Raw genomic sequence first — 21,570 nt, 5'->3', positions numbered from 1 at the left:
CTAGGCCTCCTCCAGTGCTAGTTTCATGAGTGATGATTCTAGGCCTCCTCCAGTGCTAGTTTCTGCTGGAAATATCCATGACAACCATCAGCAGAAATAGTAGCGTCTAAAAATAAAATCCTAGCACTATTTAGATTGATTTAGAGCAATATTAATTGGTAAATGACATTGCATTGTCGTAGGAGAGGGGATGAAAAATAAGAAGAAAAGTGATGATTGTTTTTCTTAGGTTGGAGAAGAGTAAATTTGTATGAATTGATGAATATAACAAAGACTTATGCTTGGGATATATTAAAAATTCACTTACTGTTAGTATTTTACATTCCTCCTATATTTGAAGTATTTTTTCTCTAAAAATGAGAAAATTTGATAAATGGTTTCCTCTAATTTCACTGATACCTCTCCCTTGAAAAAGCAGCAGCTTCTATGTTCAAAATGCTATGAGAAGCATTTTAATTTATTTGTTTTTGGTAGGCTAAGGGGATGGGGTAAAATTCAATTAATTTAAGATAATAAAATTTGCAAATCATTTTCATTTGATTCTTCACATTTTTTCAGGTTAAATGGAAGTTTATATTTTAAAATTAAAAATTGAGTTTTAGAGCTAATCTACTGTTTTGTTTCTTGTTTTTTATTTTTATTTTTTTAATTTTACCCCATACCAATGCATGCCATTGTTTTGGAGGATGTTTTCACATACAAAATTTGAGAAATAAAAAGCTAAATAATAATTACTTACTTGTATATATAAAAATGTATTTGAAAATGTGCTTTCATCTTTCACAGGTCTCTTGATTTGATCATCCTAACATCCCATTAGGAAGGCTAGGAATATACATACTTATTTTTACACTACAGATAAGACTGGGAGAAAGTAGGTTTAAGTGACATTTGCAAGGTGCAAAGTCAGTGGCAGAATCAAGACCAGAGGCCAGGCTTTTCATCTCAGCTGACTTGTTTGCTATAACTCTGTGTTACTTCCTTCATTAATGTTGTCGGTTGATGGCCAAGAGGATGCTTCAACTACTTTTTGGCTTTTCGGCCAAGATTGAGTGTAGAAGCAGATTCTTCATTTTAATAACTTAGACATTCGCTCTTTTATATTATATTGTTTAAATAGTACCCAAGTATGTTTTAATCTCAATAAATATTGACTTTTCATATATTTCTTCAACACTGGGATATTGTCAGTAAAAAGAAAACAAACAAAAAAAAGCACTAGAGAGAATTTGCATTTGGTGTCAGGGTTTCCATTATACAATTGGTTAATGAGTTAAGAGAAAAACAATATGAAAAACAGGAAATGACACCAATTAAATTAATGTCACAAGATTAATATAATTCTTTTTGTCAGTGAAGGAAATTTCTCTCTGCCAATACATCACTCAAGAGAAAGAAAATATGCAGAATAATACATTTATTTGTGATTCCACAAAGAACAAGTTACATGCTTCCTAAAACATACCACTTTATTCTAGATCCTCAGTTACTTACATTGAAAATTCCTAGACTTAATGGAAAATTAGAGAGATGTTTTTGTTTTCAACCAAGTTATCAATATATTGTGGAACAACTTTCTTTCTTGTTAGCCAGCCCTGGTTTTAATTCTAGATAAATAAAATTTCATTTCTACCTTGTATTATTTTCTTCGCTCTATATTACTTCAAATTATGCTGAAACAAATGTGCTTTTACCACATAGATTCCAAAACTGGTGCTGTACATCCTGATGACATACTCACGTAAGAAAGTCTGTATGATTCAGTCCAAAGCCATCATTTCTGCATCTCCTGTTCCATTTTATTTCCTTCAAAAACAGCCACTTCCCTTTCAGTCCTGGACACATATCGTTAAATATATCTTATGCCAGAATCTCAAAACAGTAAGTTGTTGGAGAATATAAGATGAGGAAGAAAGTTTTTTTTTTTTACTTTTAAAAACAAATTTCTTAAACCAATTCTTTCCTTTCAACCAAGATTTCTTTACATAAAAGATTGCCTTTGTGCTGTATTGGAAACTACAGAAATCTTTGAGCTTTTGTCTTTAGCTATAGCTCAACTCTGCTCAAAATTTTGGCATTAAATAATCAAATTTTCTTTGTTTCTCTTGATAACCATAGAGAAATTCAAGGTCTCTAAGTGCTTTTTTTTTTTTTAAGTTTTTTTTTTAAGTTTTTTTTTTGTCTTTAACATATGGACTCTTTCATTTGGGTCTTTTTCTGTTATTAAATATATTACAATAATATATTTAAAAGGCATTAAGTTATGTTTTTGAGTCATTTCTCCTATCATGTTTGCTCCTGAAAACATAGCTTAGTACAATAGGATCAAAATGTAAACTTGATGTGAGACTATTTAAAGTAGTTTCTATACCCTGAGCAGACACGTTTCTTCAATGCGTTTGAGTGGGACTGACCAAAAGTTTATGCCAGTTGACTATTCTTTTCCTGAGGTCCACTTTGTCAAGCCAGATACAGGCTTCACCAATCAAGGTCTTTTTCATAAACTTCCCTCCATTGGAGAAAAGTAAAATCTAGAAAAATAGCCAAAGTTATATGTAAGTACACATTTTCAATTCTTTTAAGAACACTTAATCATCAAAGTATCAGCACAGACATGAGACAGTTGGTGTGAAATGTCACGAAACAATGATAGCCAAGATAACCTCTAAATATTTGCATAATAGACATTGATTTACCTCAATATTTTTATTGTTCCTTAAAGGAAAAAACACACTCTGAAGGATATTAAAATACTAGATAAGAAAAAAATGTATATTAGGACCAGCAGTTGGTATAATGGCTATGTTGCTGGACTCCCATGTAACTGACCTCAGTTTGAGTCCCGGACCCAGTGGCTTAAACTCATGCCCGGCATGTGTGCGTGTGTGCCCAAGATCCCGAGAGGAGAATGGAGGAGAAGGGATCGCAGAGTGGCCATCCCCCCCAGGGGGTGATTTCTTGCTTTCTGTCTCTTTGTCTTTCTCTTTCTGGCAAGTACATGCGCCCTATAACAAAAACCTCTTTAAATAAAATAAATAAATAAATAAATAAATAAAAGAAAAAATGTATAAACAGCTTATTCTAACTATGTTTATAACTAAATTGATAGGAAGTTTCATAGAATAATGTTGCTAAATTCATTTTTTACTAGCATGAAATACTAACTCAAATACCAAGTTATATGAATGTTAAATAAATAAATAGGAGTTCATAAACTATTGATTTTATTTAGTATTAATTTCCTGGTGATTTTATTGCAGTATGCACTTCCAAAGTGTTTTTTTGTTGTTGTTGGTGTTTGTTTATTTTTAATTTTTTCTTATAGCCCATACACTTGCTGGAGAGAGACAGAGAGAGGGAAAGTGAGAAATCACCCACCCAAGGGGGAAGATCACACAATCCCTTTTTTTCCATTCTCTTCTCAAGACTTTGGGCACATGCTAACAGATGCCCAGCATGTTTTTTGCTATAGGGCGTGTGTGCTTGCCAGAAAGACAGAGAGAAACAGAGAGATAGAAAGCAAGAAATCACCCCCCCCCCAAGGGGGATGGCCATGCTGCAATCCCTTCTCCTCCAGTTTCCTTTTGGGATCTTGGGCATGCATGCACAGGCGCCCAGTGTGAGTTTAAGCCACCGGGTCAGGGACTTGGAGCGTGGTCGACTACATGGGTGTCCAGCGACATAGCCATTATGCTAACTGCTGGTCCCGCCCAGCATGTTTTTTAATCCACTAGGTCCAAGACTTGAACCACAGAGTCAGCCATGTGGCATCTAGTGCCTTAATCACCCATGCCAACTGTTTGCCCCCCTCAAAGTATTTGTTTGTTTGTTTGTTTTTTAAGTCAAATGTAGAGCTCATATTGTCCCACAGGATCTCAGATTAAATAGACTTGTTTTGTCATTTAAAGATGAGCTGCAAGAAAGGTAGAGAGCATTAGGTGGAGTTAAAAATCCTTGGCATTTCTTCCCCTCACTCGTTCTCTTCAGAATTGCCTTCAGATACTCACCCCTTTCTTTCTTTCTTTCTTTTCTTTTCTTTTCTTTTTTTTTTTTAAGGAGTTTTTGCCCTAGGGCACTTGTGCTCATGGCGGGGTGGGGGGAGACAACAGAGAGAAGGAAAGTAAGAAGTCACTCACCCCCATCCCCACCAGGAAAGAAGGCCAAACTGCAATCCCTTCTCCTCCATTCTCTTCCCAGGATCTTGGGCACGCACATGCATGTGCCCGGCTTGTTTCAAGTCACTGGGTCCAGGACTTGAATTGTGGTCAGCCATGTGAGAGTCCAGAGATATAACCACTACATCATTTGCTGGCCCAGATACTTATTACCTGGATAAAACTTTTGTGTGTCCAACTTTGAAACCTCTATTTCCAGATATGATTATATTTTCTGAATATTTTCACTTGAATCCCTGTCTTCCTTTCAAATTCATCCTAGACAAACTCAGATCTTTTTCTTTCACAGGTCTCCTCTCTTACTGCTTAATCTCTGGATGACATAATTTACAGAATTCAGAGTTTTCTTTAATCTTTTTATTCTCTTTCCAATGTCAGTTAATCTTCTCAATGCATTTTTGCTTTTTTTTTTTTTTTGAGAGATTTTCACTGTAGGGCGCGTGCGCTTGCCAGACAGACAGAAAGAGACATAGAGACAGAAAGCGAGAAATCACCCCCCAGGGGGATGGTCACGCCACAATCCCTTCTCCTCCATTCTCCTCCCGGGATCTTGGGCATGCACGCACACGTGCCCGGCGTGAGTTTTAAGCCACCGGGTCCGGGACACGAACCGCGGTCGACTACGTGGGAATCCAGCGACATAGCCATTACGCTAACTGCTGGTTCACCATTTTTGCTTTGTAATAGTTCTTTAATTTATCTCTACTGCCAAGCTTTATTTTAAGTTTCAGTACCATAGTCTCTTTCCATATATTTTCAACTCCTCCTTCCTTCCCTTTGTTTCTTCTTTCATCCCTTATCTCTATATTTATTGAAGACATATCATATACAAAGCATTTTAGTAGGCTGTAGGACAGAGAGTCATGAAAATTAGGCCTTGTTCTAAGGAGGCTGATGGGATAGAAGCAGGAACAGGTCGGTACATAAAGGGCTATAGACAAAGTCATGACACAATTTTGCATAATAAACAGAAAAAAAAATACATCGTGACTTTTCAGACAACCCAATACATCATTGCACAAGATGGACAGGGATCAATAGCATAAGATAAACAGAACATTTTGTGATAGGTGTGATGAATTATACCTGAGGTCACCAGGGAAGACACTGAGTTTATACTGAAGGATATGGAGTACTGTGATGGATGGAGAGAGATGAAGGGAACTTCAAAGGGGAGTTGACAGCAGTTTAAGTCCTGGACCCAGAGGCTTGAAACTCATTCCAGGCGCTTGTGCATGCGTGCCCTAAATCCTGAGAGGAGACTAGTGGAGAAGGGATTGCAGCATAGCCATCTGGGGAGGGGAGTGATATCTTACTTTCTGTCTCTCTCTGTCTCTCCCTATCTCTCCAGCTAGCACACACACCCTATAACAAAAATCTCTCTGTAAAAAAGAACTGGCTGCTCTGCAATGGAATGAATTACTAGAGAAAGAAATGTATGACAAGTTGGCCAGATAAACTGTCAAAATGATTTAAAAATCAAAGACAGGGCTAAAATAGATTGGTGGTAGTGAGCACAGAAGTAAAAGAAATCTATATAAAATAAACTGAGCTGAAAAAAAATAAAGACTTAGCAACTATCTGGAAAGGGTGAGATGGCTATAGAAATTCTAAAAGGCTCCCGGAGTGATGTCTCTAACGATGAACTTGCTTCTCAAACATCATATAGCATGTGAACAGTATATAAATATTGAACGGAAAATAAATACAATACAAATATCTATATATTTTTTTAAATTAGGTTTTAAATAGAGTTACCTGAAGAGAATGTCCAGCAGGACTTAGGCTGAATCTAAAAGTTTCATTGAAAGAAGGTTCTCTATCATGTCTGCATACTCTTGTTTTTTTCTTAATCACCTTTTTTTGGGTAGCTATGTTCATCACATATATTTTCACATATAAATCTGAAATTAGAGTTCAACCCATTAAATATCCATCCATCATACAATTTTCTATTGGGAGAATTATAATTCTATGCTGAGAGTTACCCCTACATTTTTGTATAATGCCAGTAGATTGTGTACAATTTGTTTCAGACAACACACAGTGATTAAGCTATACCAATTTTCTTAACAATTAAATTTATTTTCCTGTTAACTAATAATTATATCATTCCAATTTATGTGTTAAAAAATAGATAAAAATTAGGAAAAAAAGACTTGTTCCATATAAGATAATTTAATCAGTTCTTTCTTTCAAAATTTTCTGATATGTTTGGTATACAGCCCAAATTTAAGTCAATATTTTCCAGAATATTTAAAACCTACTGCTAATAAATTCCCAGGTTTATTATATTAGATACCTGGCAAATGATCAGGAGACTTAAATTTGTAGGTGATATTTCTGCATTGAAGAATTTCAACTATTAGTTGTTCACCATCTGTCTTCATTTCCTTCTTCAGTGCAATCTTGATTTCCCCCATCACCTGAGTTTTAACTGGAAGAATTTAATAAGAAAGGTAAGGGATATATAATGTCATTTATTAAAGTTTATTTCAACTGTTCATTCATACATTTGTTTCTTGACTGTTTTTCAGGTCTTAAAGACCCTATTGCATTCTGTTGCTATACAGATAAATGAAATTCAGTTCAAGTTCGTAAGGAATGAGCAGCTTTGTGGAGAGACTGATAAATTAACCAGACACAACCAAGTTTGTTAAGTATCATATAATGACAGCTGGTAACCAGGAAGGTGTGGAGGAAATACAATAGATAACTGAAATTCAATTGCAGATGTTTAGGCCAAATGAGGTAATAAGTAAGACTGTAAGAATGAAGGCATACATAAAAATAATATAATTTATACAAAATAGGTCATGAAATGCAAGAAGTCGTCAACAATTACTCATTACCAGGCTTGCTCAAGAAAAATATCACAACAAAATATCATATGATTTCTACTTCCCATTTCATTTGTAAAAGAAAGCCAACAAGAACATGGAGTAACAAAATTTCATACTGCAAAATATATGTGAGTCAATCTGTACTCAATAAATTTCATTCTAGTGTTTATCTTGGATCTCTACATTATTGAGGAATCTATGCACATGAGGTCGAATCCTTTAACAATTCACCAATTTCTCTATCTGTTTATGTAATCATCTCTTGATCTATTCACCAACAAATATTTTATTTCCCACCATATGACCTGCTGGCACTGTGCTATGTAGAATAGTTGTGATGTCAAGCCAAACGTGCATGCTTATGACTTCTATGCATTTTTTATATCTATTTGGAAGAAAATCTTTTATCTTATATTTGTATCAATAAATATATAATTGGAAAGAGAGAAAAGGTTCTGAAGTGCAAGAGCATAGGTTCAAGAGAGGCTTCAACATAGGAGCACTTGTCGGGGGAAGTGCTGCTTGAGCTGATGGAAAAGGACATTCTAGAGAGAAGGAACGCTGTGTTCACAAAAGTGAACATTACACGGTAAACAAAGGCTCATGTGTTTGTAGCATACTGTTAATTGAGGCCATGTTAAGAATTTGGGCTTTAGGACCAGCAGTTGGTGTAATGGCTATGTCGCTGGACTTAAATGTAGTTGACCACAGTTCAAGTCCCAGACCCGGTGGCTTAAACTCACCGTGTGCATGCATGCCCAAGATCCTGAGTGGCAAATGGAGGAGAAGGGATTGTGGCATGGCCATCTGCCCTGGGGGGTGATTTCTCACTTTCTGTCTCTCTGTCTCTGTCTTTCTGGTGAGCACACATGCCCTATAGAAAAAAACCTCTTAAAAAAAAAAAAAAAGATTATGGGTTTTATCTTTAGGAATCCATGGTCAGTCTCTAACCATAACTATATATGATATGTTCTCAAGCATTTTGGTTTCAAGATTTCACTACATTCTTAAAAGTACTGGGTTGTCAGAAAAGTCATGATGTATTTTTCCATGTAAAAATGTATCATGACTTGTCTGATGACTCCATATTAAGGCTCTTCAAGGAATTTTGTTTATGTGAATTACAACTATTAATATTAGAAAAATATAATTTCTAATTTTAATTAAAATGTAAAATTGGATTTAAAAATATTAATTGAGTGAAAATGAAAAAATATCCATAAATAATGCTTTTCAAGAATTATTTATTTAGTTTTTAAATTATTATTATTAATTTGACTAGACAGAAAGAGAGCAAGAGGGAAGGAAAGTGAGAAGCAAGCTGCCAGATCTGAACTTGAGCTATGGTCAACCATGCCTCAACCACCACGCATTCATGCCAGCCCCTATAAATGTTTTAATAAAAGTAACAATATTTTCCCAAACTAAAAAGTAAAGAATGCTCAGGTCAACTCTATAGCCTAGCAGTTAAGGAAGGTGGATCCCACAAGGTCAACCATAGTTAAAAGCCCGACCCCAGTGACCTGAGAAAAATGCCCGTCCTGGGTACATGTGTTTGTGTGCCCCAAATCCACAAAGGATGGAGGAATGGAGGAGAAGCTATTGAAGCATGACCACATTCCACTGGGGAGTGCTCTTTCTTTCTCTTTCTCTCTGTCTCTCTCTCTTGTGAGCAAATGTACTCTCTGAAAACATACAAACAAACAAAAAACTTAAAAATAAGTAGAGTGCTGTTTTATATTTTTCAAATTTCCTTAATGCTTAGCTTAATAGAGGTCAGATGGATCTTCTTACTTGTTTCTATACTATGTCTAGTGCAACATGTTGTTTTCTTTGAAGTATAAGAAAAAAGTTCAGACTCACACAGTTGTATAGTTGGAAAAGGGAAGAGTATCTTACCATCCTTTTCAGACAATTGTCAATACTATTGTACTGAAACTTTACAAGTGGTAGTGCCTTTAAAAAAAATTCCTTCTACTAGAGAAAGAGAGAGAGAGAGAGAGAGAGAGAGAGAGAGGACAGTACCCTCAACAGAGTCTTGACACCACAATCCTCCCTCAGTTTCAGCCAACTTTGGATCATAAGCATGCCTGTGCCCTGTGTACTCAGGGAGGGATCCTGCCTCAATCCAGCAACCTTTCTGTATGGATCTGCCTTGCAAAGAATCATGTCTTACTGCTGTGTTACCCTCTAACTCCTTTTTTTTTTCAAATTTCCATGAGTGAGAGACAGAAAGACAGGAGACAGGCATCTCTAACAAAGTCTTACTCTGTAACCTACCCCTGGTCTTGGCCAACCCAGATCATGGGTGCCCGGGGTGCTAACGGAGATCTCAGGATGCTAATCTAGGACCTTTCCCATATGGGCTTATTTGTGCTGCCATTGCACCTACTGCTTGGTCCCTTAAGTGTAAAGCATAGTAGAACTCGTGGACTACTATACAAACATTTACTCTCGGAAATATGTGAGAGGTTGCATTTCACCAAGCTGAAGAGATAAGTAGAGAAGCTTCAGCCAAAGGATTGATGGTGAGTGTTTAATGTATTAAAATGGAAAATTATGGCTACAACAAAATTAGGCCATAAATGAAAAGATGACAAGGAAGGAAATGTCACTGTTCTGACAAAGTGTAAAGGATGAAACTTAAAATAAATAATGAATAAGGGAAATAAAGGAAGATAGTAGAGTGAAATTGCTTATTTTCGTATAGGTAATAGGTAAGTGATAAAGAATACTATTTAAAATGGATGGGACTATCAGTTGGCATCATGACTATGTCGCTGGACTCCCATGTAGTCGACCGCAGTTCAAGTCCTGGACCTGGTGGCTTAAACTCACGCCAGGTGCGTGTGCGTGCGTGCCCAGGATCCCAAGAGGAGAATGGAGGAAAAGGGACTGTAGTGTGGCCATTCCCCCTGGGGGGGTGATTTCTCGCTTTCTGTCTTTCTGTCTCTATCTTTCTGGTGAGTGCATGCACCCTTTAGGAAAAAAATCTCCCCCTTCCCCCAAAAAATGGACAAACAAGGGGCTAGTGTGGTTAAAGGAAGCCAAGTCCCATGTGGCCAAACATGGTTTGAAACCTAGGAACAGAAGCTTGAAAAACACTTCAGGTGCCTGTGCGGTTATGCCCCAAATCCCAACAGGATGGAGAAATAGAGGGAGAGAGATCGCAGTATGACCATACCCCATTTGCAGGAGGAGTGTTCCTCCCCTGGCAAGTTCACAGGCCCTATAGCAATTACAAAAGAAAAGGAAAGAGAAGAACAAAAAATGGACAAACCTGATAGTGAATTGTTAAGCAAGGAGAGCAGGGAATAAGGTTATAATAAAAGCTATAAATATAAAAAAATTAAAATATATGAAATGTTCTTAATTCCAAAAGAAATAAAAAAAATAGACCAAACAGGGAAATACAATAAAAAATGTGCTATATGCAATAATTATAAATTATAAAGCAAAAAAACATAATAATTATAAATATTATAATTATTAATAATTATAAAACAAAATGTAGAGTTGGGTTCACCATGTCTATCATATCAATAAATGAATAGATTTAGCTAGCCAATTAAAAATATTTTCAGATTGAGTCATAGAGCAAAGCCATACTTTATGACCTATTCAAGGAACAAAATTAGAATCTCCTTTTGTTTCAAACAGTCAAAACTATAGAGATTAAGGCCAGCAGATAGCATGGGAGTTAAAGCAGCTAGATTCCACATGACTGACTGAGTAGTTCAAGTCCTGGATCTGGTGGCTTGAAAAACATGCCAGATGCATGTGTATGTACATGTACATGCATGTGCATGTCCAAAATCCTGAGAAGAGAATGAAGAAAAAGAGATTGAAGTGTGGTCATCCCCCCAGGAGTGTGTGCTCGCTCTCTCTCTGTTTTCAGCAAGCGTAAGTGTCCTACAGCAATATATATATATATACACATATCTATCTATCTATCTATATATATACACACACATATATATAGGCATGTATCTTGAGTGTCAATAAAATACTCTATCCCCCCAAAAATGTTCCTCATCCAAAAATAAATCTTATACCTGCTTATTAGTATATACTCATCTATAACTAAGTGAATATCATACCACTCTTCATGATAAAAATGAATTAAGTAATTTTAAGGAACATAAGTAAACTTCTGTTTCATTGTTATTTTTTCTTAGGATATAGGATTAAGAAATACTACTACACTCATTTAAAAAAAGGGAGACTGTAAGGGCCAGGAGATGGCAAACTTGTTACATCACTGGATTCCCACATGGTCGACATAGTTCAAGTCCCAGACCCAGTGGCTTGAAACTCATGCCAGGGGCATGTACTTGGGTACCCAAGATCCCAAGAGGAGAATGGAAAAGAAGGGATTGTGGAGTGGCCATCCCCTCTGGAGGGATGATTTCTCATTTATCCTCTGACTCTCTCTCTCTCCCTGGTGAGTGCACTTGCCCTGAGGCCAAAACATCTTAAAAAAAAAAAAAGTAGGCTGTAAATTTTAAGTTGACTAAGTAGAAAAAAGTCCCACAAATATATTAGATGTTAAAGCAAGATAGCTCAGTGTTATTGACATCATAGTCTATCTATCATGAGGTGGTAAATTTGTGCCAGGTTCATACGTGTGCTCCAATGCATGCATGTGTTGGGGGTTATGATTTGAGGTTTGGGGATCAGCTTCTGTGTGTATAGGTATAGTGAGGGGATTTGTGGGGAGGTTTCCCTGAAAAGATGATAGAGATTGCTTACTCATTCCTTTCAAAGCATTAATTTGTAGAGTCTACTTCATTTGTTATAGGTAAGGAGTTACAATGTAATAAAGAGGCATTCAATTTATTAAACAACTCTGTGTTCAAGGGAGTTTATGTATTAGTCTGCAGCTTATAAAGTGTAAGAAATGTGCCTTGGAAGCCAGCAGGTGGTGTGGTGAAGATGCTGGACCCACATGGCAGACTGTGGTTTGAATCCTGGACCCGGTGACTTGAAAATCACACAGGGCATGTGTGTGTGTGCCCAAAATCCTCTGAGAAGACTGGAAAAGAAGAGACTGTGGCCTGGCCATTCGCCCTGGGAAGGTGATTTCTCACTTTCCCTCTGTTGTCTCTCCAATGAATGCATGTGCCCTATGTCAAAAACCTAAGGGGAAAAAATACCAAAGCAGTACTATATCCGTGTCTTCTTAGCCCCTATAAACTATCTAGTTTATGTTCAGTGTTTAGTGAATGGAATTGTGTAATTTCTCTAATCTTTCCATCAAACCTTCAAGGTAGATATTATTTCCACCTAGATTTGAAGAAACTGATTTATCAAGTCAAAAAGCCCATGTTTGCCCCGCTCAATTAAGCTGAGGTCACTGATGAGGGATATTTTGGATTGTGTGAAAACACACACACACTTACACACTTATTATTTTCACAAAGTAGATGATTGCATGTGAGTTTTTAGTGTGTGTGTACCTCAGAACCTCTATTATTTAAAGTTATTTAGTGACATTCTGGAGCATTTTCATGTCTTAGGCCTGAGTGGCTGAGTGGGGCTGAGGGAGAAAGCATTTTGTTGTTTTCATTCATTTTTTTTTTCCCAAGGGAGAAGAGTTCTGTAAGCTTTCATTAAGACTTTTATTTGAAATAACCCAGATTCAAGGAGATATTTTATACAATAAGGCAGGCATGCTGTCCTAATAAGATTTGAGAGTTCCGTGAAAGTAGGGCGAGCTTGCACATTCTCTCTGTATTCTGTTATATAAAGAAATCCTTTCTTTATGAGAGAAAGCAAAAAAGAACATAATTTTAGGAGGAAAATAGATTTTTCTGATTGACCTCTTTCAATTTTTTTTGGCATTTTAAGTTTTTTTAAATTTGTTTTTGCCCTTTTGATACATACTTCTTAGTATTCTTTTTCCTGTGGCTGAAAAGAACTGGCCCTGTTTTTAAAACATTTTAATGGAAAGCCTTTTATTGTCTTGAAGGAGACAATAACAAACAAAAACGTTCACTATTAGAGGAGAAAAACTGAAAACTTAAACAGACATTGCATAAAAAATGTTTAGAATTTTAAAATAATTCCCTGAGACCAGCAGATGGCATAATGGTTACATCGCCGGACTCCCACATAGTCGACTGCAGTTCAAATCCTGAACCCAGTGGCTTAAAACTCATGCCAGGCACACGAGCATGAGTGCCCAAAATCCTGAGAGGAGAATGGAAGAGAAGGGGACGCAGCGTGACCATCCCCCTGGGGGTGAGCTCACTGTCTGTCTGAATCTTCAGTGAGCTCTGAATCTTCATAGAGCTTCCCTCTATGGCAAAAGCCTCTTAATAATAATTAATAATAATAATAATAACTCCTAATGCCTCAGGAAAGCAAAGCCCAGCAGCGAGGTAGGACTTGTGGTACTAGATATCAGTCAGCACGTTAGTAAAGTCCTTTCTCAGTGAAGAGTCCAGCCTAGGAAGACAAGGCTGGCTTCCTGAGTTCACAAACCCTTGGCTAGCTCCTTAGAGTTGCATTTGCTTTTTTTTTTTTTTTTTAAAGTTTTTATTTTTTGCCATAGGCTATGTATGCTCACAGGAGAGAGACAGAAAGAGACAGTGAGAGGTTAAAGTAAGAAATCATCCTCCCCCAAGTGGGGGTGGCCGCACCACAATCCCTTGTCCTTCATTCTCTTCATTCTCTTCATTTTGGGGATCCATGCACATGCATCTGGTGTGATTTTCAAGCCTCTGGATTTAGGACTTGAACTACAATCGACCATGTGAGTCTAGCCCCTTAACTGCTACACCATCTGCTGCATTTACTTTTGATCTAAAAGCAGGCAGATTACCAACCCAGGAGGAATGGTGGGTCTACTTACACTCCCTGAATACAGAGGAACATTATCATCATTATGTAATAAAATTAGAAACTAAAACCATGTAATAGTGTAATGTTAGGGAAACTAGGAGTGTCTGTGAGGAAAAACAACTGGTCTCTGTAAGGGTGAAGCTACCAATAACTACAGAAGAGGCATTCTGAAGGCACCTGCAAATACCTCCTGAATGAAGATAAATAGATGGCAGCAGTCAAATGTTTACTCGGGCCCACTGTTTTCTATGGCTACATCTCTCCCTGGATTTTCATCACAGCCTCCCTGCTTGTGCTTCAGTAGACCAAGGAGAAGTAACGGCTTTTCTTTTGTACTCTGTTCATCCATGAGTTCGCACAAACATATAATAGTACATATCCACCATGGTAGTTCCAAGAGTATTCTACTGCCCTCCAAACCCCCTGAGCACCACCTAGTCCTTGCCCCTTCTCTCCAGTGCCTGGCAGCCACGGATCTTCTTATTGCTTTTTCTTAATGTCATGTAGAATCAGACAGCATGTGGCGTCTTTCCAGAGTGACTTCTGGCCACATTTCTGTTAATTCTTGTGTTTTAAAAATTACTGTTATCTTTGAATTTGCCAGAAACATAGGTTTGCCACCCTCAGTAATGACTTTAGGAACCTGGGTCTTTTTTTTTTTTTTTTTGGAGAGATTTTCACTATAGGGCGCGTGCGCTCGCCAGACAGACAGAGAGAGACATAGAGACAGAAAGCGAGAAATCACCCCCCAGGGGGGATGGCCACGCCGCAATCCCTTCTCCTCCATTCTCCTCTCAGGATCTTGGGGACGCACGCACACGCGCCCGGCGTGAGTTTTAAGCCACCGGGTCCGGGACGCGAACCGCGGTCGACTACGTGGGAGTCCAGCGACATAGCCATTATGCTAACTGCTGGTTCCCGGAACCTGGGTCTTTTTCAAAAAAATTTCTACTCTGTCATTTTTATGATTTGTTTTCATTCTTTATGTCTCCTCATCACAAGATGCATGCTGAGTATCCAGGATCACTTCTGCCTTCAGACACAACCCTAGGGGTCAAGGACAAAAGAGTTTTATAACACAGGTTTTTGGGAAGATTAAATGAACTAATCTATGCTCAACATTTTTTAAGCTGTCAATGTATGTAAGTTATTAACATAACTCTTGACAGTCACTCCTTTCGTGTGTTTTGTTTGTTTTGTTTTGTTTTGTTTTGCTATCAGGCATATGCACTCGCCAGAGAGAAAAAGAAAGTAAGAAATCACCTTAGCGGGGATGGCCACCCAGCGATCCTTTCTCTTTCATTCTCCTCTTGGGATTTTGGGCATGATGCACACACACACCCTGAGTGTTTTTCAAGCTGACAGGTCTGGGACTTTAACCATAAAGTCAGCCATGTAGGATCTGACCTCCTTAACCTCCATACTACCTGCTGGCCCCAGTTTCTCCCCCCCACCCCCCTTTTTTTTTCTTTTAAAGGAGATTTTTGCTTAGGGTGTGTGTACTCACCAGAGAGACAGAAAGCAAGAAATCACCCCCCCCCCGGGGGGGGGGAGGGCCACATGGCAATCCCTTTTCTTCCATTCTCTCTTAGAATTTTGAGCATGTGTGCATATGCACCTGGCATGAGTTTTTTTTTGGGAGAGGTTTTTGCCATAGGGCACGTGCGCTCACCAGACAGAGAGAGACAGAGACAGAAAGCGAGAAATCACCCCCCAGGGGGGATGGCCACGACGCAATCCCTTCTCTTCCATTCTCCTCTCGGGATCCTGGGCACATACACACACACGCCTGGCAAGAGTTTTAAACCACTGGGTCCGGGACTTGAACCGCAGTCAACTACATGGGAGTCCAGCGACATAGCCATTATGCTAACTACTAGTTGCTGGCATGAGTTTTAAATTGTCAGGTCTAGGACTCAAAACTGACTATGTGGGAGTCCAGTGATGTAACCATTACGCCTTATGGTGGCCTTGAATTCCTCCTTTTTACAATAAAAATTACTACTCACCATATACTGTTTAAGACTCAAAACGTTTATGACTTATACAGTGTTTACAACTCAAAGTCTAGGTAATAGACCATGGTACGTCTCCTTGGCAGGAACATCACATTGACAACTCCAGAAGGTACCATTCACAAACTGTGATGCAGCCTTCTGGAATTTGGTTGCTTAGGTCCATACATGGGTGGTACTAGCTTCAAGCTTCTTAGTAAGTCAGACGTTCAAGATTATCCCTGTTCTTGATAAATACAAAAGACACTTTTTTTTTTTTGAGAGGTTTTTGCTATAGTGTGCATACACTAGCCAGAAAGACAGAGACAGCGAGAGACTGAAAGTGAGAACCCCCCTGGGAGGATGGCCACACCGCAATCCATTCTCCTCCATTCTCCTTTCAGGATCTTGGGCACGCACGCACATGCACCCAGTGTGAGTTTAAGCCACCGGGTCTGGGACTCAAACCGTGGTCAACTACATGGGAGTCCAGTGACGTAGCCATTACACCATCCGCTGGTCCTGATAATTACTGTTAAAGTCAAAATTATTAAGTAGAGAATTTAGCAACTTATCTTACAAGAACAAAAGAAGAACATTTGCCCGCTATCAGATTCCAGTCTTTCTGATGGAATTGAACCACGACTCTCTCCCAGTGCTCCTTTCTAATAAAAAATAGCTACTTTGTCCCCAAGTGCACAAATAGTAAAATAAAAGTGTCTATTTTTTTTTTCTAAGAGATATTTTCTATAGGTACATGTGCTGTCGGCGAGCCAGAGAGACAGAAAGTGAGAAATCACCCACCAGGGAGGATGGCCATGCAGTCTCTTCTCCTCCATTCTCTTCTCAGGATTTTGAACCCACATGCACATGTGCCCGGCATGAGTTTTAAGCTGTGAGTTCAGGACTTGGACCATAGTTGACTATGTGGGAGTGCAATGACATAAGCATTACGCCATCTACAAGTCCCAAAAGAGTCTCTTATATTCTCTTATGCTAGTTTACATAGTGACACTGTGTAGTTACTAATAATATTAGAATTCTTTTAAACGCGCAAAAGTCTGAGATTTCCCCAATAGTAGATATTATCTAGTACAAAAGTGCTTGGAGCTTTTACATCTAAAAGTAGTAAATCAGATTATTATTACTCTATTTTTAAAGAAGCTTGAAATTTATCATTATTATTGCTTTTATTTAATTTGCTATAAGGCCTGTGTGCTCACCAGAGAGAGGCAGAGAAAGAAGGAAAGAGAGAGAGAGGGAGCTAGAGAGAGAGAGAAGTTGGGTTGATCCCTGAAGGTAACACTTAATTTATTTCAAACTTAGCCATTTTATTTCAGAAAGTCACAATAGTTAAAAACAGGGATATCAGACAATTTGGGGATGGTAGCTATATGTTTGAAAAGTGAACATTTCAACAGGTTGGTGAATAAACTCAGTTCTCCAGCTATAGAAGCAAAATGCCAGGTTATTTCTAAGATCTATATGTGGTATTTTGAAGATACATTAAAAGATAATTGTTGGGAACCAGCAGTTAGCGTAATGGCTATGTCGCTGGACTCCCACGTAGTCGACCGCGGTTCGTGTCCTGGACCCGGTGGCTTAAAACTCACGCCGGGTGCATGTGCGTGCGTGCCCAAGATCCCGAGAGGAGAATGGAGGAGAAGGGACTGCGGTGTGACCATCCCCCCTGGGGGGTGATTTCTTGCTTTCTGTCTCTAGGTCTCTGTCTGTCTGGCGAGCGCACGCGCCCTATAGTGAAAAATCTCTCCAAAAAAAAAATAAAAGATAATTGTTGATTAAAAAAATAAAATAAAAATAAATGTGAAAATAAAAAAGAAGCTTGAAATGATAGGAAATGAATGAAATGTAATACTCAGATTGGTTCAGGTATGTAGAGTGTACACTATTTGGAAAAGCAAGGATTGAGATGTAATTTTAACTCATATGAAATAGTCCTAAAAAAAAAAAAATCAGGTAAGAGTACTTCATCAATAGTGGATTGACCTGAGCAAATTTTCTGAGAAAGAAAATAAAACAGGAAAATTATTTTTAAATAATCAAAACACCACAAAATGTTCAAAAAAAGTAACAATAAGCAGTACTTTCCAAAAGAAATAAATACAGGGCCGGCAGATGGTGTAGTGGTTACATCGCTGGACTCCCACATGGGCGACCCCAGTTAGAGTCCTGGACCCAGTGACTTGAAACTCATGCCAGGCACTTGTGCCCGCATGTCCAAGATCCCAAGAGGAGAAGGGAGTGAAGGGATGCGGCATGGACCCCTGCAGGATGATTTCTCACTTTTCCTATCAGTGTCTATGTTTTTTTCTCTCTCTCTCTCTCCAAAGAGAGTATGTGCTCCCTAAGGTGAAAGCCTCCTTAAAAAAGAAAAGAAAAGAAATAAATCTAATGACATATTAAGTTGTTTTAAAATTGAAATTTATCCAACTTAATTTATAAAAATTCTCCATTTTAGGTGAGATGAAGCTCATGCTCCTGAACTTTTAAAAAATATACATTAAATCATGTATTTTTATTATATTATGATTTTAAATCTTGTTTCATAAAGGAACTGCCATTTCTATAATTACATGCAATTAAATTCCTTCTATCTTCCCGCGAAAACAGAAATTCGTGGATAGCTGGGGGAGAATTTTCCTGACTGGACAAAATGTTTAGAAGCAGATGTAATCTAGCACGTACAGGAACCGGTTAAGATGACTAGAGCCACGTGAGCAAGACAGAACGGTAGGCAATGAGGTCAGGGGTCATGGAGAGTCTTACAGAACGCTGACTTTTATTAAAAGTGGTGTGGGACACTATTAGGAGGGTTTGAGCCAAAGAATAAATCTGGCTTAGGTTTCCTTTTTTTAGGGGGAAGGGGAGATTTTTCGTATAGGATGTGTGCGCTTCTCAGAGAGACAGAAAATGAGAAATCATGGCCCCCAGAAGGGATAGCCACACTGCAATTCCTTCTCTTCCATCTCGTTCCGGGATCTTGGGCATGTATGCACATGCTCCCAGTGTGATTTTTCAAGTCACTGGGTATGGGACTTGAACCGTAGTCGGCCATGTGGGAGTCCAGAGATGTAACCATTACACCATCTGTTGGCCCCCTGACTTAAGTTTGAAAAGGATGTCTCTGGGAACTCTGTTGAGAATATTCCTAAGGGGAGCAAGAGTGGAAGAAGAAAATAAGTAACAGATACGTGTTGCAACTATCTAGAGAGGACAGGAGGATGTCTTGGACCAGGTTTATAATACAATATAGTAAAAACGAGTGCTTAGACTCTGCATATCACTTCAGGATTCATACACACACACACACACACACCAACACTATCTATATTGTGTGTGTGTATATATACATAAATACACATACATATATAGTATATAAGTATACATATATATACACACATTCTCTATATATACACACACATACATACATGCACATATATGTATTCAAATAATTTGTGAGAAAAATGCATGTTATAAAAAAGTATGAATTTCAATCTTTTTGTACCAAAAGTCCTATCCTTGTACTCTATTTCCATTTTCTATGAACTTTTTAAAGTCTCCTTGTGTGTGTCCAGACAAAAGTTACTTTGCAGTTAAATTATGCTAAAAGTGACGAAGTCAGATTAGAAAGTGAGTGTAAATGGATTTAAAGGTGATAATACTTCACCTTCAAGTACTTCAAATGTAGTTAAAAGAACAAAAAGGAAAGGAAGCATTTCTTTTGGTGAGATGTGATGAAAACTTACACTTGAGTAGTCCTTGGGATGGAAAAGAGGCAAAAGAGTGAATAAATACTTAAGAGATAAAATCTGCATAGATTTGGCCATTATCCAACTGTGGAAATGAGACGGTGTTTAGAAGAATAATACAGCCAAATGAGATATGAAATATAGGGGGAGGAGGAGTTTACCAGTTAACAGCTGTAGTATTCACCTCTATTCTGCAATAAGACAAACCAACCAACTTCAAAACTAAAATCTGGTCAGGAACCAGCGGTTAGTGTAATGGCCATGTTTCTGGACTCCCACGTAGTCGACCGTGGTTCGCGTCCTGGACCCGGTGGCTTAGAACTCACACCAGGCGCGTGTGCGTGTGTGCCCAAGATCTCGAGAGGAGAATGGAGGAGAAGTGATTGTGGCGTGACCATCCCACCTGGGGGGTGATTTCTCACTTTCTGTCTCTATGTCTCTCTCTGTCTGTCTGGCAAGCGCACGTGCCCTATAGCGAAAACCTCTCCAAAGAAAAACAAAACAAAACTAAAATCTGGTCTATTTTTCATGCCATTAAATTTGCATATTTTAAGTTTTAAGTTTTCTTGTTTAAATCATACAAGAATTATTTTTAATAAATTAAGTGACTGCATATTTTGGCTTTAAAGAATTATTCATTAAATCTTATTTAATATTGTTATTAATTTATAATTTGCTACAGGACACACATGCTCACCAGAAAGAGACAAAGAGAGAGAGTAAGAAAGAGAGAGAAAGCAAGACCCTAGGTCTGGGACTCGAACTGTGGTCAGCCATGCGGTAGTCCAATGTCTTAACCACCGCACCATCTGCTAGTTCTGGTTGCATATTTTTAAGTATCCTAAAATTATAAATTTCTATATCATGTCTACTACGATAATTCATCATAGGCTAAATTGTAGGTAGGTAATATTTTGGCAAACAGGACAATTAGTCTCTCCATAAAGATATAACTTTATTAATATTAATAAAGATATAAATTTTGAAAGAAGATTTTAAAATAAATCATTCCCCTCCAACTGGTTTCATTCTTTTTTCTTTTTCTTTTTCTTTAAGAGGTTTTTGCTATAGGGTGCGTGTGCTCGCCAAAGAGAGAGAGACAGAGAGACGAAATGTGAAAAATCACCTCCCAGCGATTATGGCCACGCTGCAATCCATTTTCCTCCATTCTCCTCTTGGGATCTTGGGCACACACCACACGCACACGCACCCGGCGTGAGTTTAAGCCACTGCTTGGGTACTCGAACTACGGTTGACTACATGGGAGTCCAGCGACATAGCCATTACGCCAACTGCTGGTCCCACATTCTTTTTAGTAGAACATTTCACTTAAAATATATTAACACTTTATTAAAGAAAATATAAATGAAATAGAAAATGATTAATTATATCTCTCTATATAGGAGAGTTTAAAATAGTAAAAGAGACCAGTTACAGTGGTGCAGGTGGTGGGGGCGCTGTTGAGCCATGAGAGAAGCCCTTTCGAACGGCTCTGGGTCAGTGTTACAGGTCTGCCAGAGCACATCAGGCATTTCTATCTCTATCTCTTTCTCAATAGATAATAAGCTTTAAAAAATAGCAAATGCAAAGCTGAAAACAATATCAATTGAAGCTGCTAATTAATCACAAAAACCCCCACATTTTGAAAATAGATCATATTCAGAGCTTTAAAATGCTCATAAACCAAAGAGCAATAGCTCATATTAATTTTATTTAGATAAACTTACTGCTCTTTTTTTTTTAAAGTGTAAATTGGCTGAGAAATATCTTAGCAGTCTTAAAACCAAACTAAATTACACAATTTGACCTACATTTTGACCCAAGCAATTCATCATTGATTAAAAGGAAATGAACTCAAAACAATCAGACTGTCAAAAGTAATAAGCACTTGGGAAAAAAAAAAGCTATCTGTCTTCAGGATACACCACAGAAGTTTTTATTA

General features: G+C 38.0%; 1 protein-coding gene across 1 annotated transcript in view; it reads right to left on the bottom strand.

Annotated features, from left to right (window-relative positions):
- Positions 1-1,333: 1,333 nt before the first annotated feature.
- The window catches only part of PCLO (piccolo presynaptic cytomatrix protein), a 445,966-nt gene continuing 425,729 nt past the window's right edge, over positions 1,334-21,570 (bottom strand). Inside the window, exons 28-30 of the mRNA XM_006155762.3 lie at positions 6,478-6,612; positions 5,934-6,079; positions 1,334-2,531 (exon numbers count right to left, since the gene is read on the bottom strand). Of these exons, the coding sequence (XP_006155824.1) occupies positions 2,391-2,531; positions 5,934-6,079; positions 6,478-6,612 (422 nt within the window). The 3' untranslated portion in view covers positions 1,334-2,390. The remainder of the gene's footprint in view (positions 2,532-5,933; positions 6,080-6,477; positions 6,613-21,570) is intronic.

This window comes from Tupaia chinensis, unplaced genomic scaffold (assembly GCF_000334495.1).
Source record: "Tupaia chinensis unplaced genomic scaffold, TupChi_1.0 Scaffold000466_1, whole genome shotgun sequence".
In the NCBI taxonomy this organism is placed as follows: Eukaryota; Metazoa; Chordata; class Mammalia; order Scandentia; family Tupaiidae; genus Tupaia; species Tupaia belangeri.
The sequence above is the reverse complement of the archived record's forward strand: the minus strand, read 5'-3'. Positions and strand labels throughout refer to the sequence as shown.